The sequence below is a fragment of the Austrofundulus limnaeus genome, unplaced genomic scaffold, assembly GCF_001266775.1.
Source record: "Austrofundulus limnaeus strain Quisiro unplaced genomic scaffold, Austrofundulus_limnaeus-1.0 Scaffold18, whole genome shotgun sequence".
In the NCBI taxonomy this organism is placed as follows: domain Eukaryota; kingdom Metazoa; phylum Chordata; class Actinopteri; order Cyprinodontiformes; family Rivulidae; genus Austrofundulus; species Austrofundulus limnaeus.
The window spans coordinates 3,027,814-3,055,300 of NW_013952420.1; the positions used below are offsets into that span (position 1 = coordinate 3,027,814).

At 38.1% G+C, this 27,487-nt stretch overlaps 1 protein-coding gene across 4 annotated transcripts in view; it reads right to left on the reverse strand.

The window, feature by feature from the left end:
- Positions 1 to 27,487, reverse strand: part of triob (trio Rho guanine nucleotide exchange factor b) — a 132,739-nt gene that overhangs the window by 31,428 nt on the left and 73,824 nt on the right. For all 4 annotated transcript variants that reach the window (XM_014003416.1, XM_014003415.1, XM_014003417.1 and 1 more), the window contains 21 exons: positions 23,592 to 23,787; positions 20,920 to 21,086; positions 16,323 to 16,442; positions 14,398 to 14,496; positions 14,217 to 14,309; positions 13,710 to 13,859; positions 13,497 to 13,611; positions 13,229 to 13,344; positions 10,417 to 10,539; positions 9,874 to 10,068; positions 7,137 to 7,252; positions 6,440 to 6,506; positions 6,171 to 6,280; positions 6,012 to 6,081; positions 4,159 to 4,248; positions 3,922 to 4,014; positions 3,064 to 3,175; positions 1,901 to 2,091; positions 1,691 to 1,792; positions 357 to 496; positions 66 to 165 (listed from right to left, as the gene is read on the reverse strand). In XM_014003416.1, coding sequence (XP_013858870.1) covers positions 66 to 165; positions 357 to 496; positions 1,691 to 1,792; positions 1,901 to 2,091; positions 3,064 to 3,175; positions 3,922 to 4,014; positions 4,159 to 4,248; positions 6,012 to 6,081; positions 6,171 to 6,280; positions 6,440 to 6,506; positions 7,137 to 7,252; positions 9,874 to 10,068; positions 10,417 to 10,539; positions 13,229 to 13,344; positions 13,497 to 13,611; positions 13,710 to 13,859; positions 14,217 to 14,309; positions 14,398 to 14,496; positions 16,323 to 16,442; positions 20,920 to 21,086; positions 23,592 to 23,787 — 2,565 coding nt within the window. The remainder of the gene's footprint in view (positions 1 to 65; positions 166 to 356; positions 497 to 1,690; positions 1,793 to 1,900; positions 2,092 to 3,063; positions 3,176 to 3,921; positions 4,015 to 4,158; positions 4,249 to 6,011; positions 6,082 to 6,170; positions 6,281 to 6,439; positions 6,507 to 7,136; positions 7,253 to 9,873; positions 10,069 to 10,416; positions 10,540 to 13,228; positions 13,345 to 13,496; positions 13,612 to 13,709; positions 13,860 to 14,216; positions 14,310 to 14,397; positions 14,497 to 16,322; positions 16,443 to 20,919; positions 21,087 to 23,591; positions 23,788 to 27,487) is intronic.

Consider the following 27,487-nt stretch of genomic DNA (forward strand, 5'->3'; position numbering starts at 1 on the left):
TGTGTGTGTGTGTGTGTGTGTGTGTGTGTGTGTGTGTGTGTGTGTGTGTGTGTTCGTATTCCTACCTTATCACTGTCCAGTGTGTTCTGGGATGTGCGTGAGGCGATGGAAATTGTATCTGGTTGGCTGCTGGCATCTCCCTGACTGTCCAGCTCCTCTCCATCCCTTCAGGCAGATATTAGTAGAGTTATTCAATTGTAAGAAATTTGTTTTTTACTCTTAATTAAAAAAACCGACATGTTAAATTAACCTAAAATATGTTTCAAGTACATGGTACGTGTGGTCTAGTGACTAATTTAAACCGTCCTCTGTGGTTGCAGTGGAGCTCAGCAGAGATAACAGGCCTCTCCTCTTACCGCCTGCCTTTATGTTTGGTTGTGGTGGCTTTCGGGATGTGGATGGGCTCCTTCAGAGCTCCTCGCAGGTGGACTGTTCGCTCCTGGATGACTTCCCTGATGTGCTTGATCCAGTCTTGCTTGTTCTCTAAACTCGATGCCTGAAACACAACGCACAGAGACGCTTCAGAACAAAGCTGCGTGCAAAAGGCTCATATCTGAAGAAAGCTGTGAAGAATATAGAAAAATGGCAGCTGGTGAACGTTTCACCTGGTTCAAAAGAGTGACTCGCTGACTCATAACACCGAATGCACGTCTATCAGGGTTTCATTGATTTTTTCCATTTGAACCACTGATTAAAGTAATTGCTTGATTAACTTCTTTATTTTAGTCACACTTATTTTTCTATATATTGATATGATGACAGTGTGAGTTTAGCTTCACTCAAGGGCTGTAAAAACAGACTATGTATTTAGTGGGCTTATATATACAGTTCTGAGAGTTCATCTATAGTACAAGGATCACAAATACAGTATGGTTGGAGCAGAGCTATCTAGTATAGTTTAGATCTTTGGAAAATTACAGGTAAGATATATAAACAGCACAAATTCTCTGGTCTTTACTCATTAACTTGCATTTGCACTTCAGTTCACCTTTGTCATTCATTTTTTGCAATCGCGATACGATTACAGTGTCATGCAGGAGGTTTTGGGTGAAGCGAGGCTTCAGTAGGTTTATTGGTTAATTGCCTTATTTTATTTTATTTTATTTTATTTAACCTTTACCAGGCAGAACATTAAGAATAGCTTCTTATTTACAATGTCAGCCTGGTGGGTACCAGAGACACTCATAAGGAAAAGGTGAAGGAGACACAAAACACCAAGCAAACATCATATCCAAGCTACATAGAGATTATATCAAATAAAAATATAAGATATACAAAATAAATAAAAACACATGACACAGTGTGGAAACATGTTCGGTTATCAATTTTTTAGTGTTTGTGTCACAGCTTCTACAGTCCATCTTCAGTTTCGTTATTTTTTATTTTTTTTCTTTATAAGCTGCTACTGAGTGAAGTTACAACACTCTCAAGCACTAATCTCCACAATACAAGAGCAAAACAAGATTTCTGACTCACTGGGTAAGAGTTAACAGATTCCATGTGTGTTTGGAAAAATGGTGCATGACAGTTTACCCCCCTGCTTACAATGAACCTGGTTGCCCAAAAGGAAATATGAAGATATACAATGTAGTAAGAGGACATGTTCCTTTTAACTATCCGTGGTCTCAGTTCTGGTTTTAAGTAAATTTTAAGTGAAAAACAATGACGACAAACGACTGATTTTAGCTACCTTGAGCACAATCTTGTTGTCTGAGGTCGGTGTCCTGCCCACCCAGAGAGCAAACTTACAAGGATCTCCCTCCACATGTTCTGTCACTCCGAGCTCCGATGTCTACAAAGGATGAAAAAAAAATAAAAACCATAGACTATAAACAACGAAACAAACACAAACAGCTGTTAACTGAGACAGCATGTTGTGCAGGACTTATATTCTTCTTACAAACAGTTTGCTCTTGTAGAGGTATTTGCTGTGTCCGTTTGAGTCTTTCACTTCCTTGCTGAAGACCAGAGACATCTCGAAGAGGAAGAGGTGTCTGTCACGGCCCTTCCGGATCAAAGTCTTGGGATCCCAAACCTGGAAGGAATCCTGGAGTATCAACTCTCCCTGGGAGTCAATGTTGCCGTCAAACCCTGAAGTTGTTAAAGAGGAGGAGTCAGCTTTGTGATAGTAGCAGGTTTAGACAGAGAAACGTGAAACACAGAGAGTGGTGGAATTACTACGGAGTTACACGCTGTTTGGAAGTTAATTAGAAATATTTTAAAGTACCTATGACATGCATATCCTTCAAATACAAAAACTCATAAAAAAATCTTTATACTTAAGAAACTTGGCATGATACATATGATTTTACCCATTTTGTCACATAACTAGACTATTTTCTTTTGGATTTGGCTCAGTAAAAGTGAAACAGGAAGTGACATCGAAGGGGAACTCATTAATAAATAAATTCTCTGGTCTTTTTTTTTTTTTATTAAAAAAGCATCATTTAAACTTTAACTCTTCATYATCTGTGTTTGATAAAGACTCAAAATAATCCAAAGAAACAACAGAATATTCTCTACAGTCTGTGTTATCAGCTATTGTAACAATGCTCTGTTCACAAGCAGACATTCCCCTTTGACATCACTTCCTGTTTCTTCACGTGCAAATTTCTCAACAACTGTTCATCTCAGGGGCGTGGAATGTGTTTTGCAATATGTTATCAATGTTATCTTTCCAAAAATATACTCATGTTTATTACAAAACTGTAATGTCACAGGCACTTTAAAAAGCCACAACCTCACAAAATTTCATCTCAATATATGTAAAACTGACTAAGTTACAGACATTTTTGTGTTTTCTGAGGTCAGATAGCTGTCTCAGTTGTAGATGCACATCCAATGATTACTGTCTGTGAGCTTCATTAAATTTTGTCCAGTATTTTGTGAGATATTTTGCTAACGGACAAATGAACACATGAACAAAGTTTGATCACCTGCCTTCTATGTAAGAAACAGTCTAATAACAGGCAGCAGCAGATAACGTCAGCTTTTCTATATAAAATACAGAAATATAACATGTTGGATTCTTGAATCGTAGTAATGTGTAGTGTTTCTACTCACCTTCCAGCATAGAGAGGTGCATGGCATCGTTGGCTCTCTTTGGGACACTGAGCATCACTTCAAGACCGTCCTTAATCTCACCTTTCCCCTCCTCACAGCACGTCAACAACTCCTACAATAACAGGCACATTTAAACTAACTGTAAGAAAACAAAGATTTCATAAAAACAAAACAACATTTCCAGTCTATTCATGTTGTGTGTGCCAAAATCTGTAATGATGGACCAACATGTTTACATTGGGGTGGGGGTGGCCCTATCAGAGGGCTAATTTCAGGCACCATTTGTTGAAAAAACAAAACAAACACATCGTGATTTTCCGATATATCATTTTTTTATTATAAAATCTATTACGTTCCTAATACTTAGAGTCATCATGACTTATTAAAGTAAACAAAAGGTAAATTAAAAAAACATCATTACCATTTTTCATCCTTGTGCTCTATAAGCAGTTTTCCATATTATATTTGTTGTGCACTTGATCATTATCCATCAAAACATTTAAAGTATTTCTCAATTAAAAATCCAAACATACAGCTACTTACTTTTTTTTTAATTCAAAGAGAATAGAGAAAAATTAAAATACACACCTGCTGCAAATAAGCTCAAGTCAGATGCCTGACTGATTTTTTCTTAATGTGCTCATAATCATTCTCATTTTGTCGCTCCGATTGCATAGGAATTAAAGTTTACTGAAAAATTCTAGCTTGATATTCTTGACTTCACAACTTTCATACTATCAAAATTGTATGTTGTGGACCAGATAAAAATGTAAGAAGGCCTGTATCTGGCCCACGAGCCTAGAGTTTGACACTTTCAACCTATAATATGTTTAAATGAATTCACAATGTGAACTTCACCTTGAGGAGCAGCTGGTATTTTGTGATTCGCTGGACGGGCTTGATCAGGTAAGAAGAGATGGAGTTAGCAAGACGATGTCTTTGTTGGATTTCCTGTGATGAAAAAAACAACAACAAAACAACAACAAGTTATTGTCTTCAGTCTTTTACGCTCATGTCTTACACAGGCAAACAGTGGGAGGAGAGGCTCGGGTTATCTCTGATAAAATCTTTTTTTAACCACAAAGCATCACTTACATCAAAGTAATTTCCAGCATGTTCCAGGATGAGCTGAGTGGAGTCCGGCTTGTTCTTACAGTAGTTCACATACATCTGGAACTTATCAGCCTTAAAAAAAAACAAAGTCAGCGTGTGAGACACAAAATATCCCAGCTTGAAAAGCTAAACACCAGCACCAGGGCTTTGTGTAAAATTCCCAAGCCCTTCTGTACTTTAGTCTCAGTGTGTAAACACACAAAGTGTCAATGGTTCTGCATTTAGTGTCTTTTTAGATTCATGATAAATTTCATGTGCATTTGTTCTTAGCGTTCAACTGCTCGTGATGTCCCTGCTGCTGCTCTATGTCTCTATTTAAGATAAAGTAGAAATGAAGCATTCATTACTTCTCTGTCAAGCGGTGGGATGTGGGGACTTTAAATTTGCCCCTAATCTTACATAATAGTGTAGGCAATTAAAGAAATTTGTGTAGCTGTAGTGAAAAGGTTCAGTGCAACATGTGCAAAGGCACAGAAAATGGCTGCAAAAAAAGTACCGCAATCACAAAAAACGTAGACGGAAACAAAAGCGTGCGATCACATAAAGAAATGCAAAGGAAAAACTAGAAGCACTCTGAGAGTGCAAACCTCCGCCAAGACCAATTTCCCCCATCCTGTAAGAGTTAATGCGCAAAAGCAGAGATGGAAACACATTTGCCGAATAAGTTCTGACGTAGTGAACATTTAAGCAGGCAGTATGCACGGGATTTCTTCTCGGTGGAGTCCAATGTGAAAAAAAAAAGTCAGACTCGTCACCCGACGTTATTTATCGTCAAACTGGTGTCGGATTAAGCTCCTAAGTTTTCATCAGTCACATCTCACCGTGTAAAACATGTTTTATCTCCTTGTATGAGTTTGTAATGGTTTGATAAAGTGCTTCTAGGCTCCCCCGTCTCCAAACTTTGAGGCCCGGCAGGTTTACAAGCCTAGTAGCGAGAAACTGTTTTGATTGGTTGTTTCGGAAATGTGGTGTGTTTGAGGAAATGGGAAAAATAGGTTTCATGCTGCAGTCACGCACTTCCTGGTCACAAAACGTTCTGTAAATGCGCATATTATGGCAAAAATTATTCATCATTAAATGTGGTTTTAACATTATTTTTATTAAGTTTGAAGTCCATGCTGTCCAATCCAGCTCACTGTTTTTTACAGAAGCCCTGTGAAATCATCACAGCTTTGCTGATCTGAAAAAAATTTCTGTATCCACATCGTGATCCGGAACATCACCAAAATTTAAAGGTGTGTTCCTTGGCCCAGTACGCACATGTGGTAAAAATGTCATGATAATCCGTCCACAAGTTTTTGAGTAATGTTGTCCACAGACAGAACGACAGACAGACAGACAGACATACATGAACGAAAACATTACCTCGCCCTTGGCGGAGGTAATGGTGCAAATATTAAAACGCTGCAAACTCAGCTCCACAAAACAGACCACTAGGGGGACTAGACTACCAGTAAAAAGACTACACCTCACTCAACTTCCTTCTGCATCTATTGTCTTCACTGATGGTGTAGTCCCATATGAGTTGGTGGTCTGATCTCCTTAGTGGTCTGGTGCGCTTTTGATTTGTGGAGCGGAGTTTGCAGCATTTTTGGTATTTGCAGCATCTTTCCTTTGCATTTGTTATTTTGTTTATTTCAGACTATTTTTATTAACTGCAGCATTGTTACTTTGTAGTGTTTTTCTGTTGCATATGTTTATTTGTATGTGTTTTGGAGTTTGCATCATTCATGTTTTGTCGTTTGCTGTGCATTTGCACCTGTCTACCACTGTAAAAATGGTACGAGCCAAAATAGCAAAAACAAAACAAAACAAACATGCAGGTAATCTCCTACCCAGGTCACAAAACAATGGCCGACATCCTCTGGAAGCTGCTCGTATTTCTCCAGCTCCTTCAAGAAGATACTGTTCAGAGAGAATCAAAAATATACACATTATAATGCATCCTTGCCAAATACATGAAAATCTATGATGCGATGGCAAAGCACACATACTTGTGATGGAATTCGTAGATGTCCTGCATGTTTCCAAAGATGATGAGCTCCTTGTTGACGATACCAGGAGGAATCTCCTCCACACCGCTGGTCATTTCCCACAGGTAGGTCTGCAAAAACACATGTCAGAGATCACTCCCAGGTAAACCTGAAAAGCTTCTGAAGCAGCTGCAAAGAATACTAACTCACTGATATGTCGGTGTAAATGTAAACAGACTGAGCAGGAAGACTGTAGGAACATGTTAGTGGGCATCTTCTTTATTACTTACATCCATACACTCGCGCAGGTCTCTGACGTACGCCTTCTCTGTTTGAATCAGCTCAGCCATTATAAATCTGAAAGGACGGAAATGAAAAAGTTTGTCACTAAACAACAGTTCAAAATTATTTGTTCCCAGTTAACATAAAAAAATGTTAAATTGTGAAGTAAAAAGATAGTTTTATCATCTTTTGTATTCGCTTGAATATTTTAGCCATTTTTTTAGCTCAATAAAACAATTTAAATTTGTGCTAAGAAGAATGGTTTAGAGCAGGGAAGGAAAAAAAAAAACAAGCTTTACGTGTCCACTGTGAGCTATCATACAGTATATAGTGCAATTTGCAGGCTGTTCAGGGGCTTCTTGCTGTAAAAAACAATTCCTTTAAATGGTCCTTAAACCATTTACAACTACTCACCACAGGCATTTAAAACAGCACTGAGACCAGGTTGACTGTGTGCTAAATGCTCATAAACCAATTATTCATTCTGCTTACCGTGTGCAGTAAATCCAATCAGCATTTGTCTTCAGATGGGAATGGAGTTAAAAACTTTACCAGTAATTTTAATGTCCTCCTAAAATCAGAGTAATTTCACAACAAACTACTCTTTTAAAAAAAAATCTATTAAAGTAAAATAAGTTTGAAATGACAGAGCCATTAAACCTTTTCCTGACTTAGGAAACTGTAACTCTGAGGTTTGACTCTTACTCTTTCCTCCGTGCTGATTTCCTCTTCTCCTCGTTGAGTTCGTGGGCTGCATCCCTCAGCTTGACCTCTGACCCCGGAGCAATGGCGGGGATGATGTCCAGTTGCAGCTCTTTACTCTGGGGAACACATGAAACAGTGGCTATTACAGTGGGTAACAGTGAGAATAACACTGTGGGATGTGTTTGCTTTTTGCCGGCAGCTGCTCGTTAAGAAACGTTTAAACAGGAACATGTATGGACAGATCATCAACATCTGACCAATGAACACCATCAGTTTGAACAACTGGTTATTAAAAGTTGAGAGAGTAAAAAAAAAGATTTTCAATCAAACAGAGATTCTTAACCTATGGGCCACGAGCGCCACCTTGAGGGCCTCAAAAGAACAACAGTTTTTAACTTTAGGCCGCAAAGGGCAGCGGGACCGCGTTGATTTTGATTAAGGTGCAATACACTTTCTCACCACTAGTAGCGGTAGTGTACCACTCAGATGTTTAACAACTTATTTTAATACGTAGAAGAAGAAATTTAGAAACCTGCCGAGAATGGAAACCTATTATAAATTAAAAGTAGAAGGAAAAATGAAGATAGCCCATCAAAAAATGCTAAAGTTTGTCACTAATATGAAGTGCAGCCTCTGGTTCTACCATGCAATATTTTAAAAGTTCAAAATATTATCAAATACAGTTGCAGATACAGCTATATTTTAATTTGCACTTTATCAAATTAATTTTTGCAATTTATTTTTAAGTATTTTGTCAAAAAACTGTTGTTACTGTTATTGTTTGTCACTAATATGAAGTGCAGCCTCTGGTTCTACCATGCAATATTTTAAAAAGGCTTTATTTTCATTTGCACCTTATCAAATTTATTTTTACAGTTTTTGTTATTTGGAACATATACATTAAATATTTTTGAATGTGTTTATTTTATGATCACAATTTTATTCATTGAATTGTCTATTTTTGTTGTTCTTTACGTTTAAAAAACATTATTTTTGCCTGTGATGGACTTGCGACCTGTCCAGGGTGTACCCCGTCCCTCGCACTGTGACTGCTGGATATGGGCACCAGTGACCCACGCGACCCTGAAAGGATAAAGCGTGTACAGAAAATGGATGAATCGGTTATTTTTGTGTTGATATGCCTGAGTGGTCTGTTGACTGACKGTTGTATTTGTTCAAATAATTGTTATGGGCAGGTTGCAATATAAAAAATGTTTGTCATACTCATGTCTTGTGATTATTTGACAGGAGTTTTACTTTTAAACTGTAAATGTATTTGATTTAGTTATGATGCAAATACAATACAAATCAAACCAAGATTTAGAATAATTATCATTTTGATCCGTATGGGCCTCGTGTCACTTTATGTTGAACAAATTGGGCCCTGAGGCCAAAAAAAAAAAAAAAAAAATGTTAAGAACCCCTGCAATAGAACACACTGCAAATTATTTAATGTTCAAAGTGATTATTCACTCATTTTGATTTTGATGCCTGCAACACGTCCCAAAAGAGCTGGGACAGGGACAACAAAAGACTGGGAAATTTGAGGAATGCTCAAAAAGCACCCATTTGGAGCATTTCACAGATGAACAGGAGAAACAGGCGAGTGTCATGATTGGGTATAAAAGAAGCATCCCCGAAAGGCTCAGTCGTTCACAAACAAATTTGGAGTGAGGTTCACCGCTTTGTGAACAATTGCTTGAGTAAATGGTCCAACACTTTAATAACAATGTTTCTTAACATACAACTGAAATGAATTTAGGGATTTCTATGGTCCATACTACCATCGAAAGATTCAGAGAATCTGGTTAAATCTCTGCAAGTAAGCAGCAAGGCTGAAAACCAACAATAACCCTCGATCCCTCAGGAGGCACTGCATTAAAAACATTTCATTCTGTAACAGATGGGCAGGCATTGAATTCAAAATAAGTGGATGTTTATAAATAAAAAGCAATAAAGTTTATCTGTTTGAACATTCAAAATCTTGTATTTTAGTGTATTCAATTGAAAATAGCTTGACAAGGCTATCATTGTATTTTGTTTTCATTTATGTTTTACACAACACCTCAACTTCATTGGATTTGGGGTTGTCTGTAAAAAACAATAGAAAAGCAGGATATTTGGGGGCGTAGTTTCCAATTTAACGCATGCGCGTTATTAAGGGTAAAAAAGGTCAACATCTCCTTGTTCTGGCTCCTTAAAAGCCATTATTTGTCTTTTGTTTAAGGTCATGACATTGTTAGTTTATTTTATACTGAGTACTAAGTTTTATTTTGAAAAACAGAAAACCAAGGAGTCACAGCGTTAGTACTTTATAGTTTAGAGATGTACTTCTGTGGATTGGCTGCAGCCTGTTCCTAAGAAGAGCAGTAAAGAATGCTTTATTTTATATGTATAAGTGTACAAATAAAGCAAACAGCTGATCTAAGTAAGTTGTAGTTTGTAGTAATTTGAGTTAGCAGAAGTTTTGTTTATATGCATCTTATGTAGCAAATTTAGTATTTCAGCTTACGGTAGCATTTGTTAGCTTTGTTGTTTCAGCAACTCATGCTAGCATTTTTCCTTTAACAGTTTTACTCTGAGCAGTGGTGCTTTAGATAAAGTTCAGCAACTATAACTATTCGTGCCTCATCATTGGGTAGAGTATAGTACCCATTTAGCAACCAGAGCGAGGGCAGAATACTCTCTGCCTGCTACTTTTTGATGTAAAGTACACGAATATCTGATCCGCACTTACAGCCTTGTTGGAATCAGAGGAGATGCCAAGCGCCGTTTCCAGGCTGGTTCGGTATTTGTCCATGCGGAGAGAAAAGTCCCTGTAGCGCTTGTCCACCGAGGACACCCATTTCTTTATCTCCAGGGCGTGGGCGTGGCCCTTTTCACAAAACCCATCCGCCAGCTGGATCAACAGCTTTACCCTCTCTTTGGTTTGCTGTCAATAGGAAAAAATTAACAAAAATAAATAAATAAATAAATAAATAAATAAATAAATAAACAGAGAGTAAAGGCAGGTGGTGTCGTGTGGGGGTGATGGCAGCAGAGAGAGGCAGAGAAAAGGTAGATGAGTTAGGAATCATGTGTCGCTTCATGCACACAATGGCTCGCTCTGGAAACGCACAATAACAGTGACACAGCAGAGAGGGAGGACAATAAACAGGGCCTCACATCTGAGCGCAGGACAAACACAAAACCATCAAGTCGTACAATACAAACGAAAAAAAAAACAGGTGACAATTTATTATTATTTGTTTAGATATAAACCAGCAAGCCTTCTACGTACCTTTGCTGTGATCTGGAAGTCTTCATGTTCCTTCAGCAGCTCCTGTGTGTGGTGAATGCTGGACCCAGTGGATGTGTGTGTGGACAGGTAAAACTCTCCGGTGTCGTGGATCCATTCCAGAGCCTGACGGAACAGCCAATCAGAAGTGAGTGGACAGAGGACAGAGATTTCAGCTATGGCGTTTGTTGAAAATCCAAATTAGAGCACAGTATTTAAGTTAATAAACCTGAAACTTACAAACTGATGGTGCGACAAATACAAAATAAACTTCTAACATGAGGAAGCACAGAAATAAATAATAAAAAATACACAAGTCAGCTAATTTTAAAAGTATTAATTTAAAAAATGAGCGTGGTAATAGCTGAGCATCATCCTCAACATGACACATTTTGAGACATTTATGCTTAAAACTTCAGCATTAAACTAACAATGTGAACTGTTTTTGTCTGTTAGCAAAATATTTAATGAACCACTGAAAGGATTTTAATGCAACTCTCAGAAATTAAACATTGTAAACATCTTTACAAATGATTATGTTTTGGAGTAACCTCTACTCATGATGGCTACCACAGTTGATCAACATCGTTCAACACAAAAATGACAACAACTCTGTCTGATTTACAAATATTAAGCTAAAATTTGATGATATGGTAGCCAAGATTTTCTTACAAGGTGGTGGATGATATGTAACACTTATTTTTTTTTAAGCTTAGGGATGATGTCATCTTTATGATTTTAGAAACAACACCATCATAGCAAAATTAAATGGCTTATTTTACAACTGCTCGATACAAAGATATTTTTTAAAATCCCAAAATAAGTGTTTTTGCTGCTCTTTTATATGCCAATTTTAGAATGTCCTACTTAGTGTCTACTCTTTGTACTTCAAAACTGGGCCTGGAGGTGATACCATGCTGACCTGTGGTGGCAGAACTGGTCCAGTCAAACTGTGAGACCAAAAATGCATTTAGGCCCCAGAGAAAAAACCTGGACAGTCTTAGAATAGTCATGTTCCAGAAAACAGATGATGTCCCCTGATTTTCTTGGCTAAGCCAAACGTTCTGTGCATGTGTTGAGCTGTCTTTACCACAAGAGGGCGCCAAGAGGATTATTTACCACCACCACGGCATGCAGGTGTACAACTCCAAGAGTTTATAGTTACTGTTCTATATTCTGTCAAGCGCTCAAAGCTTTGTCTGAATAAAAACGTCAAGATGCCAGATGAAGATGTTTCAATGCTTCTTTAAACAGAATTAAACAAACTCAACTTCTGAACCTTTTTAATCTGAGAAAGCACATGAACTTTAGTGACTCAATTCCTCCAAACAACAAAACGCAGGAAAACCGTTTTAAATCAACCTGTGGTTGATCGGCTCAGCTCAGCCTGAGGTGGGGAAATGAATGGTTTGAGATATTATTTTTGGAAATCCTTTGTACTAAGGCTGTCTTTAAATTTACAAAACCACATCAAAACAACCATTTCTTGCAAACATCTGACTTTCTGGACATTTGAACTGAGTCATTACAAAGAAACATTTACTGGACACCATATACCGTCGCTTTCTTTTATAATTTAGCTGGCCCTGTGACATAGTCAGGTATGACTTTCATAGCTTTTCAGTTAGTTCATACAGACTGACATGAACCAAAGAGTAAACAACACCATCCGAGCAGTGAGAGGACGCTCTAGGCTTGTGACAACTATATGTTGCTTATGTATGGGTTTAAAAAAATGCAGATAAAAATGGCGATTGAGCTGCAGAAAGAGAGTTTAGAGTGAACTAGATGGGTTCAAATCATTGAGAAGAATTAAAAATAAACATTAAGGTTTTGCACAGAGTTCCAACTCATTTTCCATTTAAAAGTTCTCTGCTTTTTCATTATTCTAATTTAAATTTATGTTCTGATGTCTTCGCATTTCTGTATAACATGACCCATCTATCTTAACGCCAGAGTTACAGTTTACTTTAAAACAAAAATAAATACATTTTATCAGAGCATTTATTTTAAAATTAAATCGTTTTATGTATTTTAAAGCTACTGAAGAGTTATCTATTGTGCAATCTTGTTATAATCTCCTAATAAYTTTTGCAGCTTGTGAACCAAATGCAAAGGCCTTTATTATAGCGCCCCCTGTTGGTTGACATGCCTGATTATTTTTCTCCACTGAAAGGCTTGTTTATACTACCCTGTAAATATCTTAGGCAGAGTCCTTGTGGTTTGTGCTGCAGTATGAGTTTTAAACATAGACAAAACATTTAAAAAAATGGAGAATAATAAAAAAACAGAACAGAAACAACAGGATCCCATGCTCCACTGAATGCATGGAAACTGCTGCTTTTCAGCTACATTCTCGTGCTCTATGGGCTTGGACCCCTAATGAGAAAGTTGTGAGGGACTGGTGAAAAGCAGAGGTTACTCTTACTGCAATGAAGAAAATAAAGACATCACGTGATGTGAAATTAGATTGGTGAACTTATCAGTAACATGTTTGTTGGACTCGTTAGCTTGTTAGGTTAATTAAGGCATCCCGGGTATGCTCTGTGTGTTACTGTGTTGTTCCACATTAAACGTCTGGTCTTTGACTTGGTGAAATAAATAAAATCTATAATCCAGTGCAACATATATGTTTTTTTCCCTCTTCATGATGCGTTTTTTGACCAAAGCGACTTATAGTGCAAAAAATACGGCATAAAAAGAAAAGCTCAGTTAAATGTAGTTGAACAACAAACACAAGCCTAAAATCAGTCAACCTAATACGGACACAGTAATAATGCATGGTCATAGTTTACACACAAACAGAAACACACACCTGTTTGGCACTTCTCTCAAACACCACATATTGCTGGCACTGGTCCAGCCTCCTCTTCCTCATGGTCCAGAAGTGGAGGACTCTGTTCTCTCGCTGCAGCAGCTCATTTAAGATGTCTGAGAAAACAGCCCAAACCTCAGTTATTCACCATGTTTACTACCGGAATTTGGATTTCACTGTGAATATAATAATAATAATAATAATAATAATAATAATAATAATAATAAAAACACAGAAACAACAAAGCTTCGGATCGCTGATTACTTACTCTTGACCTGAGTCTCGGGAGCTTTGACGTGGGACAACATGCCGGGCATGTTGACGCTGTTCCTGTGCAGGTACTTCAGGAACACATCGGCATTGCGCCTGGCTAATGTGCAGGCCTGGAAGTGTGCAGGAGAGGTGGGGTGGGGGGGGGGATTATTAACCAGACGCACAATACACGAACAGACATGCATTTTCTTATCCTAAATGACTTTACTTTGAGGAAAGCCTCTTTCTGCTCCAGATGTTTGCTGATCATAGGCGTGACGTGGTCCGTCTCGCTGTTGGGGCCCAGCTTATCGGCACCGCCACACCAGTCTTCTTCTCTCTTGTACTCCTGCTCCAGGCTCTCTAACACACTGCACACCTGCCACGCAGACACACACGCACACAGGGCGCGGCTCACTAACGCACTCTAAACGGATGCGGCAACAACATCTAGGTCTGTCTGCAGGAGCTGACCACTTTTAATTCAAACAAAATGTCGTTATCTGAACACAATTCACTGGACTCCTGATCTTTAGAGATTTAGGAGGGGAGAATAAATTCCACCTTTTCAAGCTGCAAAATGTATCTGCAGGCAGGATTTTTACAGCCTTCCTCTTTATGCTTAGACTTTTTGAAACGTTTTACCCACACTACGAACCATAAGCCCTGACCCACCAATGGTACTTCCCCTAATGGACACACACACACAGACACACACACAAAGAGAAAAATGTACCTGCTCAGAGGTTTTGTAGAAGGCCACAGAAGCATTAACCAGTTTAAGCCTGTCCTCCATCTTCAGCATCAGCTGCTGCCAGTGGTCCGCCACCTTCAATCCCAAAACAAAACCAGTGAGTTTAAAACGAGTGGGTTATTCTGACGTGGTTTTCCTATAAAGGGGAATGAAACTGATCGACCTTTTCTGCACAGTCTCTGATCATATCCATGTCGTAGTGGTTGGCCTGGAGAAGGGCTTCAGCCTTCTGCTGAACCTGCAGCGCACTCTGATGGGTTTTCTACACGGAGGCAGAAGAAAATACATTTGAACCTAAATAACCAAATAATTTCCAGAGAGTTTTTGAAGGGTGCTACTGAATCTACTGCTCAAACTTCCAACATGTAATTGGTTAGAATCTAAACTAAAAAAAAATAAATAAATAAGAAGTGAAAACTGTGACGAGAACCGAGCAAAACCTGTGTATCTCACTCCCTGATGACTGACTTAAAGAGAGGCGGACAGGAACGGACTACAAAGTAAGCCTCAAACAAATAGTCACTGTGCAAAAAAAACAAAGTTCGATTAATGTTATAAACTTGAGAAGTAAAGGACTCTAATGGTGATGTGATAATTTTTATGCATCTACAACGTTTTATGACATGTAAAAAAAAATCAGCTAAACTAACCTAAATCTCAGGAAGGTGTGTATGCTCTGAGTATTCTGGGTGGTATGAGGAAAATTATTTTTTCTATAGCAATCAGAGACACGTTAGGTGAAAGAAGACATAACTTGTAAGTGAACCAAAAAGAGATGTTTCAAAAGGTAAGAATATCTTTGCAAATGTTTTCAAAGTTAGAGTGTGACCTTTTTTATATACAAAAAACACGTATACTGTGTGAAATTTGATTAGGCAAGAAAAAAAAGCATAAAATACATTAAAGTGCCAGTTCAGACAAGTGAAGGCCAACTTTCTGTGACCCACTTTACTTTTGAATTATGCTTTTATTGTGAAGTGCACCTGAGTTACAGAGCTCTAATGTTTCTCATCTGTTTTGCCAAAATCCTTTGAACCGCCTACGTTTTGTTTCGTGCCATTAATTTATTTTGTTGCTAATTTTGTCTGTGTTGGACAACATATTGCTACCAAAGTCACACTATTACACACTATAATTGAGATACAGTGTTACATAAAATCTATATGGTTTGTTTTAAAGCTGTGCAACGAGACACAAAACTATTTTTTTAAAAGGAAGATAGTAATAAGGTAGAATTAAAGCATTAAAAGACCACTAGATGTTTTAAAAGTTTGACTTTATGCTGCTTCCAGACAGTAGTTTGTCAGAGAATGGAGGACTGACGCAACAGTAAAGGCTATATGTTTAACAGATGTGTCAGACTGTTGCACTTAAAGTGAAAATTCAGAGAGGACTCAAAGAACTGAAAATCACAGCAGGTAACCTGAGAGTAAAGCTTTGCTTCTTGTAAAAAAAAACAACTAAGTTTTCCTTCCACCTCTCCTCATGACACTGTTACATTTTTTAAATGTCTAGCCCCTGCAGGTTATTATTCCAACAATAGTTCCGTTTTTCTCCACTCACAGGACCCACTGTGGGTATCGGGTCTGTAAAAAAAAATTGAAAAGGGAAAAATCCAACAGTCATACAAAAAGGTTTCCTCTGAGTGTGATTCTCTGCGTGTGTGTGATCGGAACAGAAGTAGGTCAGACACAGACCTGCATTAGAATGAGACAGTTTTGATTGAGTTCAAAGACACGCAGCCTGAATAATCAGTGGCAAGGAGGAAGGAAGTGAAAATGAAGGAAGGAAGGAAAGAGTGAGGCAGAGACACTTGTGTTAGGACGATGTCAAGAAAACTGAAAAGAACTTGATGTTGAAGAATGAAGGTTTACAGTAACTGTCTGTGAGCCAATTAGTGCTGTGATTTTTGTAATATTTCTACACTGTAGCTCCTAATGATAACAGTCTACAACAAGTGTCAGTATACACTTATATATATATATATATATATATATATATTTATATATTAAAGTATATCTGATGTGGGAAGAGGTTAAACATTACATACAATCATGCAAAAATTATGTTTCTTTCCAGAAAGTTCACCTCTATTGCATGTTGAAATTGTTCATGTTCCTTCTGCAGCTGTTCAGCTTCCTGTAACGAGCTGGCTGTGATGAGACCAGCGTTCAGCATCGACTCGCCGTTACGGATCCAGCCGAGCACCTGCAGCACACACAGAACACACTCATTCACTTACTTTTTTTGTATTGTTACAAACATTTGTATCAATATTACATACAAAACAAATAAAAAATGATTCATATCTTTTTCCCCATTTTTCAACTAAAACAATAAAGTAGAGAATTTGTATTTTCTGTAAAACTGCAGCGTGATTGTTTAATGCAGCTAAAAGAGAAACAATGTACAATAAATTTGTAATTTGTTGTAAAATTGATAAAAAAGATTATTAGCAAAAGAAAAAGTAGCTGAAAAAGCTGAATCCAGCACAAAGAAGCAGAAATAGCAATTTTTGCTGAATCAAGCAGAGTAGCTAAAATGATCACAAAAAGGCAAATTTAGCTAAAGAAAAGCTAAAATTGGCTGAAAATAGCTAAAAAAGTAGCTTAAATAGACTGTTTTGTAGTTAAAAATTACAAATTTGTCTGTGCAAAGAAGGATGAGCCATTTTACAGACTTGTTGTATTTGCTCTGAACTGATTCATGTTAAACTTTCTTTTAAGATCACAGATGAAAATTTTCATAAACATTTTTTGAGCTATAAATCTACTTTTTATGCTTGTTGAATTTACATATATCCAACGGCATTTCCATAGCAACCTCAGCGTTATCTTGGTTGACACGTGACCTGGGAGAGTTAAGCTCCGCTACTCGTAATTACGAAATGATCTATTGCAAAATAACAGCTGAAAGAAGCACGAAAAGCTTAAATTAGCAGAGAGAAGCTGATAGAAGCACAAACAAAAAATAATTAACAGAATAGATTAAAAGACCAGAAAGATAGCGCAGAAAATAATCTAAAATTAGCAAAAAAGAAACTGAAGGAAGCTATAATTAGCAAAAAGAAGTTTCAAATAAAGGTGAAAAGTGCAGGATACGTTTGACTGGATTTTAAGAATGTTATACAGCTCAATTCAACCCTTCAATTAGAACAAAAATGGTTGAAAAGGCTAAATATCCAAAAAAGTCCTTTTTGCTGAAATACCAAAAGTCATCACTAGAATGTCCTGATGAAGATGAAAGCTTTGACACATGAATTGTTGAAATAGCACAAAAAGTGCAGAACGAGATAAACACCAGAAAACGTACGGGGGGAAAAAGGTTCTATTATGTGTTTATTTTTTGTCACTCTTCAGACTTTCTAACCTCCCTGTTTTACCTTTAACTGGCTCGAAAGTCCCACAGACCCCCCGCTCGCCCTCCACGCACGCTGCGCAAGAGGGAGGCTTTTAATTTCCCTTAACTCAGTTCTGCTGGCCCTGGGGCAGACTCACAAAAGTGAGTCAGCGAGCATGCGAGCTGTGTGGGTGACGGCAGAACTGAATCTAGGCTGTAAAAAAAATGATGACGCAACATGGGAGCTGACTCCTGTTTTCTTTCCATTACACTTTCCATGCCCTGAGGTGGAGCAAATGTGTGCGTATAAACTACACAAACATAGAACCATAAGGTTATGTTTTGTGTCAGGTCGGATTGCATGCAAAATAACTCCTGCCTGATCAGTGTTCTTAAAATGGGCCTTTTTCGTAATGACATAAAAATAATTATTATCCATGAAACTAACAGCTAAAATCCTAAAACTTGACATTTTAGTGCGCCTTGTCCACTTCTGTTTGATTATCTTAGGAAGAAGCAGTTTCTGCAGGGAAACTCAGACATCTCCCTCCAACACCACCTGAGGAGACATTCCCAAACCAGAGGAGGGGTATGTAGATCCTTCAGCCAGCTCTGAGTCAAACCTGAGGTCTCCTCCCCACTAAATAAATAAATAAATAAATGAAAGTGACTACAGAAGCATCTTGATCAGATGCCTAAATCACCTCTGCTTGAGTAATATGAAATAAATTTAAAAAATACAGGCTAAAATTGGATGAGGATTTTGCCCAATCCTGGTCCCATTGATGATTGGCCCTAGCCAAAATTTCAGGTGGTGCCCCCTGTACAATTGAAAATTCTCTGCCAATTTACATACAGTATACACATTCAGACACCAAATTAAATAGTGTTGTCTTTGATATATGTTTTTTGTTTAGAAGCCCGGTTATCTGATTGAAATGGTTACTGGAATTCATTTGAAACTAAATAGCAGAAGTCTGACTTATACCTGCCAACATTGCTGACAGCAATGAGAAATATCTGTTTTATGTTAATGAAAAGTTGTGGAGTGAAGTGGTTCTAGGGCGTATTACTCGAATGGAAAAAATTGTAAAAGATCCACTCAAAACTATGTATTTTCCAGCCATTTGGATGGTAAACGGCTTGAACTTCTATAGTGCCTTATCAAGTCCACTTGGAGCCTAAGGTGCTTTAACACTTCAGGCATTCACCCATTCACACACTGATGATGGTAAGCTACAGCCACAGCTACCCTGGGGCACACTGACAGAACAGAGGTGGGGCTGCCATGCACCAGCTCCACCGGACCCTCTGACCAACATTAGTAGGCAAGGCGGGTTGAAGTGTCTTGCCCAAGGACACAATGACTGAAATGGCTGGATGGGGGGATCGAACTGGCAACATTCTGGTTCCAGGACGACTCCCCTAACCACTCCACCACAGCCGCCTGATTTGAAGAGCATTTGTCTAAACTCTTGGGATTAATAAAATATAAAATTTGTATTTTCTGAAGGTAAAATTCTGATAACAAGACTTTAAACTAACTGTGTCTGAGATCACAACTTGAACCTTTATTATCCTTTTTTGTTTTCAGTTCACACACTGAGCACTGTGAGATGATAGTTTTATCACAAAATACCTTATATTACCTCATGTAGTAACAAAGCAGAACAAGCTACCTTCGTAAACCTGAGAAACCAGTAACTATTCTACAGACTGAATCAGCTATATGCTGATAAAAAGTTATAACATTTTTTTTGGGGTGGGGGGGGGTCTCTTATTCGTGGTGCCCTCTAGATGAACAGGGCTCTTAGCATTTACCTATACAGTCTATGTTTCAGGCCAGCCCTGGTCACTTTTACATTCATCTCTTTTATAAACTGTTGCCACAGCCGTCTTCATGCGTAATTTTACCTCTGTTTTTTCCCGCCTATTTATGCAGCTACTTTGATTCATCCCTCGCAAATAGAATACAGGGCAGTCTAAATATGATAAGAGTTGTTGACAGTGAAAACTTTCTCTCCAGTAGAGTCATTCGTTTTGTTTTGCTCTGAACTCTCAGCTGGTGAAACTGCTCCACACAGGGGTCATGTTGTAATTGCACTCAACTGCTGAATGGATGAAAGTAGAAAATAGCCTGTTTAGATAATATCCACTGAAACAACAAATGAGACGGACTCTCTCTCTCTCTCTCACTAAGATGCTATTTATTTATGTTTTTGTATTTCCAAAATGCCTGTTTAGCTCTCAGTGCCTTGATGCAACTATACATTCAGTTTTCAAAACAATGTGAACAAGCGACAAAATAATAGTGCAATACCTTTTACATCAACATGATTCATCTCTGTGCTTATTGTCCCCCTGCCTTCCACAAATAATTTCAGAATTTCTGCCTTTGGTGGAAATTAAACATAGGAGTTGTCTTTATCATAAAAGTCCACTCTTGAGGTTATCTCAGAAGTCCAATCCTACTACAGGCCCATTTTTGGATGCTGACATTTCTCAGCTGTTTAGCTTTTGGTTACTGTGGCCAAAACACTCCAGTTTCCTTCAAAAGTTTTCTTTTGTCAGAACGTAACATGTGTTTTTAGTTTTGGTGTTTTTTTTTCCATGCGAGATGCCTCGTTTAGTTTCCTTTTGTTTAAATCTTGATTTATGGCCTGCCTCTGGCCACTGTGCCTTTTCTTTGAATTACATGAGTAAGAAGCAAGTTGTTATTTACCCCTCATCCTGCTCCCATGCCTGTTAGTCTGTATTTACCTGCCTGACTTTAACAACTACACTCACATCATGACAGTATCTGTTTCTCGACTTTTTGAATACAGTATATACGGTATGGCAAAGAACCAATAACAACAACAGACAGAGACAGGAAAAAAGAAGAGAGAAAAAATAAAAACTGAAAGAAAAAAACAAGGTAGACAGATTGTTGAAACGGGGTGAGTCATCTCATTGTGGTCATGTCCAGGCAAAACATACTGTGGTCGTTTGAGCACGCACTAACACAATCTGCTGTAAGAGTGTGGCATGCTGGAGCAATAAATTGTTAACAAGACATGTCATTAATCAGTATAACCTTAGTCTTAACCTGCTTACAATATGTTAGACTCCACGAGTCAACAACTGAGGATTTGTGTCGGGTAGATTTTCTCTAAACACACATCAGTTTCAAAGTAAAAAGTCTACAAATGTTCAAAAACATGTTAGACCTTGTGAATCCAACACACACACACGCACGCACGCACGCACGCACGCACGCACGCACGCACGCACGCACGCACACACACACACAAACAAACACAAACACACCACTGTTTCTGGAGTCGTTTCGTGTTCAAGAGCTTACCTGCTTGACCTCAGCTTGTAGGTGCCTTAACTGGACGCATTGCTCCAAATGTCTCCTGTGCTGCTCGGCGGCGAGGTCCAACTCCTGCTGCTTCTCGTGAAGAAACTCCAGCAGGTCCTGAACCCGGGTCGCCATGTCCACGTCTCTGTCACACAGCAGCTCCACACCTGGAGCAAGCGAACAGGCTATTGTGTAAATTCTAAACGTAAACAGACGAATGCCTGAATACATTAGGGGCAATGTGGTTACAGAGTCTTGCTCAATGGCACTTGGGCATGCTGCTCCAATTGGAAGACAAGCCTCTAGGGATGCATGATGTATTGGCACTAATTTCGGTATCGGCTGATATTGGTCATTTTTTTAGAATGTCCGTATCGGTCCGATATGTAAAACTGGGCCGATATTAACGTCCGATATTGATTTCCCACTTCTTAGCTTTGTGTTTCTGTTTTGGGAGGGGACATTGTTGGTTTAGTGACATCTGTTTATCATGATAGTAGGGGTGCAACAATACATGTACCCGTATCGAACCATTCAATACAGAGCTTTAGGTTCAATAAACACTTGTATCGAACAATACAGATTTTTTTTAATTTAGTTTATCAACTTGTCTTCTGAAGATGCTCTGTGTTGAAGGACCAGTGGATCTGTGTTCTACTACTCCATCTAGGCTGCATTGTCGAGCACAGATCGACTGAGAAACTTGATGTTTCAGCAACATTTAATTTAAAAACCGTACTCTTGAAATTAAACAAATGTTCATAATTAATTTCAATAAATTACAAGTTAAGAGGGGCATGGACATTTCTCTGTTTTGTATCGAAAAAAATATTGAACCATGAGACTAAAGTATTGAACCGAACCGAATCGTGAATTTTCTGTATCGTTGCACCCCTACATGATAATGATATTGATGCTGCGTAGCCAGGAATAACTGAAGTAGGGAGCCATGTCAGAGGTCAGGTCGTCTATTTAGTGTGTGTGTGTATATGTGAAATAAAATTTGTGTGTTTGTGCAATATCGGTAAATATCAGTTATCGGCCATAACAGCAACAATTATATCGGATATCGATATCGGCTGAAATTTTCATATCGGTGCATCCCTACTAGCAGTGGTGGGCACAGTTCCTCTAAAGCACTAAAGCACTAATAGGGGAACTAATTTCCTGATTAATGCTTTAGGGATTTTGCTGATTCGTTAATTCGTTAGTGGATTAACACTTGCTAAATTTATGGGCTAAATTTATAAGCACTAATTGAGTTATTTAAAGATTATTGATCTACATTATTGCCAACAGCTGCGGGTGAAAGCTGTCAGACATGTTGTTCATTTGTGTGTCACTAATCCACTAGATCAGTTTTCAAACTTTTTTGCTTCCGGCCCACAAAATAACAGTTGCAGACACTCATGACCCCAAATATTACTTGTTTACATATGCAAATGTTGCTAATAACTCAGTTAAACATGGGAATAATAACTATAACAAAGCTTAAAGTTAGTGCTTTAGGGTTAGTGCAACAAATTTTTAGTTTAGTGCTGCCCACCACAAGCCTCTCTTCCACTGGAATAAAGCTGCTATGAGTTACAAATACATTTTAACTTAGTTTGACTTGATCTTTGGATATTACGTAGCAGTTGATAAATTTAGAGTAGCATTGCTCGTTTGTGGCTTTGTATATTTTACGTTTTAGAGATGTCATAATTTCAACATAAAGGAAGACATTCTATATAAAAATATCTTTCTCAAACATCAACACCAACCAATACAACCCAGCAGGAGCATTAACTGAATGGTTGCATTTTTTTTCTATTTTACAAAAAAACATTACATTTAGTAACAAACTCTTCCAGGCAGGTAATAAATGTTGCAGAGGAGTTTGTTTTTTTTCAATGACCTCTGAGAATCGAATGCACTCAGATTTTATTCATATTCATACAACAGTGCTGTTAAATTGTGAGCTACTTAAACAGCTTGATGCAAGATTATCGTCCTGGGAGAACATATAGATGTAGCTCTCGCTCATATTGTTAAAGAAAAACTAAAAACTTTTAGAACATGAGCAACAGTAATAAAGCAGATGTGTGAGTTCTTTGCAGCTACCTCTATACCTTTTGAGTTCATTCTCCTCAAGACTGGCCTAGCTTTTTCCTAAATAAAAGTCTGAGAACGTCTTGTCATCTTTTAACAGGTGTGAAAGCCTGCAAAGTTGTCAAAAGGTTTTTAGTGTTTCTATTGGCTCTTTCATGAGACAGCTCAGGTCAGGACTTGGATGCCTTCTGGGCGCCTCGAGGTGATATCTGAAAAGACTGAGGTGGCAAGGAGGGCGGGGTCGAAACCAGCACATCCCACCATGCACCTTTGTGTTGTGATGCAAGGTAGTAACAGAGCCAAAACGGTAAACAAGTACAAGGTGAGAGGTGTCGCAGCTCAATAATGTGATAAAGAGTTGATATTATGGTTTGTGCGATCAGATGGTTGAAGGATTAAACAACCATAAGTTTATTACGGAGATAATATTGATGGTGATGTCTTCAGCGATGCTCACTCCCATTTCTGAAAACTCACATCTGTGTGGGATGCGTTTTATGAAAGAGTTTGATGTGTGTGCTAGGAGGCTGATGCAGAGCATCTGCTGTATGTTCAAGAGACCTTTCATTTTCTTCCCTCACCTGAGGCTTGGACCTCTGTGACATACTGCAGCAGCTCCTGTCCCTGGTGGATGACGTCAAAGGTGAGGTTGTTCATGGTGAGTGCTTTGTCCGCATGATGCTGGAGCCTCTGCTCAGCCAGAGTCAGATCCTCCGTGTCAAAGTCATTCATCTGTTTGGTCAGCTCCTCGTTCCATGACTCCAGGTCTGAGATAATCTGTACGGGGACAGAATGGATCAGGAAGACAGACAGATGTGGAACGAATGATTAGTTTGGAACAAATGAGTTCTTGTGTTAAAAAAAGACAGTGTTGCCTTTTTTTGTCACATCAGCCAAAAACAAGGTTTCAGATTGACAATCTTGGCCACAATATGTGGCAGCAAAATTAAAAACATTCAAAAAGTCACTGAAGTCAAGTGATTGTTTATTTGTTATTGTCCCTTTTTTCTTTATTACTAGCTCAGGCACCTATTATAGTGAAGGGTAGCATATTAAAGTGGTAATGTACACCTGGTTGTGAGTTGTTAGTTCTTGTCTGACTACTCATGTTGACTGAATCATGGTAGCAGGAACCATTCATCTCTGTTAAGGTTTTGTCTCTTGTAGATCCAATTTAAGCACAATTATCTAGATTTTTTTTTTTTTTTTCGTTTAGGACTTGGCATAGTGTAAAATATGTCTTCATGTCAAATATGTGCCTTTTAAAAGTGACACCACCAAGAAACATGAGATACAGGGCCTTGACAAATGTTTAACTGCATCAGTAATACACATCTGGTGGGAGTTCTGACCCAATAGTGATAAAATAAAACAATCTGTGTGGAGAAATGAAAATAAGACACTTTGTCAGCTTTCATCCTCAGTTTTGAAACTAGTATCTACCTCATTTCAGAGAACCTCTATCTATGAGGAAAGTAAAAACTGAAGGACTACAGAAACTCCATTTCTGTTGAGTGTTGAATGAATGAAATGCTAAACTAAATTGGTAACCTTTAAACCAGCAGTACAGACTTAAAACCAGCAAAATGCTTAAAAAGCTTAAATTAGTAAAAGAATAGCTAAAAACTAAAGCGGGCAAACTATAGCTTAAACTTATAATTAGTAGTGTAATAGCTAACAGGCTAAACATTAGCAAAATTGTAGCTTAGCCTGTAGCTCAAAGCTAAAATTAGCAAAACATTAGCAAAAAAAGTCTAATTTAGCAGAACAGTAGCTAAAAGCTAAATGAAGTATGCTGAAGCAGATTTCCAAAAACCCATTTTTTTTAAATGGAACTGAAGAAATCTCACTGTTTTTCTACAAAAAAATACATTTGTAAATAAGTCTATTTTTTTAAATACAAAAGTTACAAAAAGTTCAAAAGTTCATAGCTCCTTATACCAGACACTGAACATTTTGATAGGTGAATAGTTAAAACAGCACAATGCATACAGAGACAGTTTGAGTCCAAAAATATTTTCAAAATAAAAAAAATCTCACTAATGTGGATACTAACTCAATATGATGAAAAAAAAGAGGAATGATGAGGTTTTCATATTAGTTATTATAATTGATAGAACAACATAGATGCAACAAAAGAAAAAAAATTCCTGGAAGTGAAGCTTGATGTGATATTCTTTAGCCTGGTAAAAAACAGACTCTTGTCCTTCACTTTGCTTCGTACGAGGGTCTGGACTCTCAGCTGTAGAAAAGCAATTCTTGCTGGAGGCGTGGCCTCTGCTGAAGTTTAAAACGATTGGATCGGTTGGCCGCAACGTTTGTGCCCAGCTCCTCTGTGAAGGAGGCTAAGTTAAGAAGCTAACTGGAAATCGAGAGAGCTGTAAACAACCCTACTGAGAGGAAAGAAGTACCGAGCTGAACGAGACGACTGTAAATGAGAGCTGCTGCTTTGTCAGACAAATTTAATTTAATTTGGAAGCCTTATCAACACAGACTGGCTTCATTCACTTCCTCTGCTGCCGTATGCTAAAATAACTAGCAGACACTGTGCAGAAAATCGATGTCATTCAAAACTCCGCCTTCAGTGTGCTGATTGGCCCAGGTAAAATAAACTACAAGCAGACACTGTGCAGAAAATCGACATTCTGTTCTCTGATTGGCCCGGATGAAAATTCTCCCGAAGAAATCCTTGTCTATGAGAGAAATTCCAGACGGAGCAGTGAAGTGAAACAAGAATTGAGCGGAACTGCGTAGGAAGGCAAGGGCCAGGCTAGATATTCTTAGCATTAGCTGACTTTTGTTGTCCATTTGTCTGCATTATAACAATGTAAAGCCTGTCAACATGCTATGAAAACAAGAGTCCGAGAAATAAATGCAGGTGTCTGACTTTTGATGCAGTTACACTACAGTGATCAAACTTGCACAAAGAAGGTGCTATAACTTGAAACAACAATGTGCTAAAAGTCTCAACTTGTAGAGCTGGAAAATTTTTTAAATGTGAAATGGAAGCTTTTGGGGACAGCTGCAAAAAAAAAAAACCCTTGAAAGTAGCTTAGCGTACGTAGCATGAAGCAGGTGAAGAAAACTGTTGAAGTTCCAAGATTAAAAGAGTGTGTATGCACCAGAAGTAGAAATGTACATGAGCATTTTGTCAAAAAAAAAGTGGGTGAGTGAAAATATTTGAGAGAAGAAACTTGAATTCTGATAAGAGAACACAAAATCAACAAGAACAATAGGTAGAATAAAAATCCAGAGTGTAAGTGCTGTGGAAGGTGATTATTGAATGGCAATCAGGTGAGCTGATTGCAGATGAATCACAGGTGTGTGGAGCTGAACACCAGGCAGTGCAGTGGGGTGCGCAGTGACAAATAAATCAAACAAAAAAAAACAATATAATGAAAATACTTTGTTCACAGTGAACAAATGACAAGAAAACAAAAATACAAACTATAATAATAAACTCCCAACACAAGAGATTTATAAAACCGTACACATAAACAAATCTCGTATTTTAAATCTCAGACATTGAGAAACTATGTTCGATTTCCAACACATGTCTGCCCCATGTCTAAAGATTGTTTGTTGGGGTTGCCTAAAAAAATTGGGCTTTTGCCATTGGTGCTAAACACAGAAAGTCCCATAATGACAGGTAATAGAAATTTCTTCTTATTTTAAATGTTATCATTTTAACACCTTAAACACATTTGACACACACAGTCACAGACATGTTATTGACTCACTGCCAGATATATACACCTGAGATGTTCCACCAGGTGTCATTTCATTTTATGTAACTGTAGAAGAGCAACAATGAGTCTAAACCCAGCCACAAACAATCACATTTCTAGCTGCAATATGTTCAACCATTTGGTTAAAAAAAAAGGACTGGAGCATGAAAAATCCTTTTCTTTAGCCTTGAACGTTTCTTGAAGTGTCCAAGCTGAATTTAAACGCAGGATAATATGATCCATGAAACTTTACTTTCTAAACATCTTTAAGCTGTTTGCCTCTTTGAATGTGCTTTAAAATGGGAGAATAAATCAAATTGAAAAACAAAACAAACTAAACGAGGGTTTGCAATACATCCACAAACCTGTACCTTCATTTTAAACACAAATCATCATCTTTGAATAACAAGATCAATTTAAACCAAGTTAAGCAAACTTACCAAGCGCTCCTCGTTTTTATGGTTTTCTCTTCTTTTAAAGTTAAGTAAAACACCTTCTGAGTAAAAAAGTACCATTTCCTTCATCTGTCGGGACTAAAGGAACTATCCAACAGAGGGGATACTGTGTCCCTTTTTGCCTACTTTGTCTCTGTTGTGTGAAGCAAACAGGTTAGCATCAGAAAAGAAAGTACTGAAAGCTGAAGGTACCGTAAGTCTCACCTAACCCATGTCCTTACACCCACACACACACACACACACACACACACACACACACACACACACACACACACACACACACACACACACACA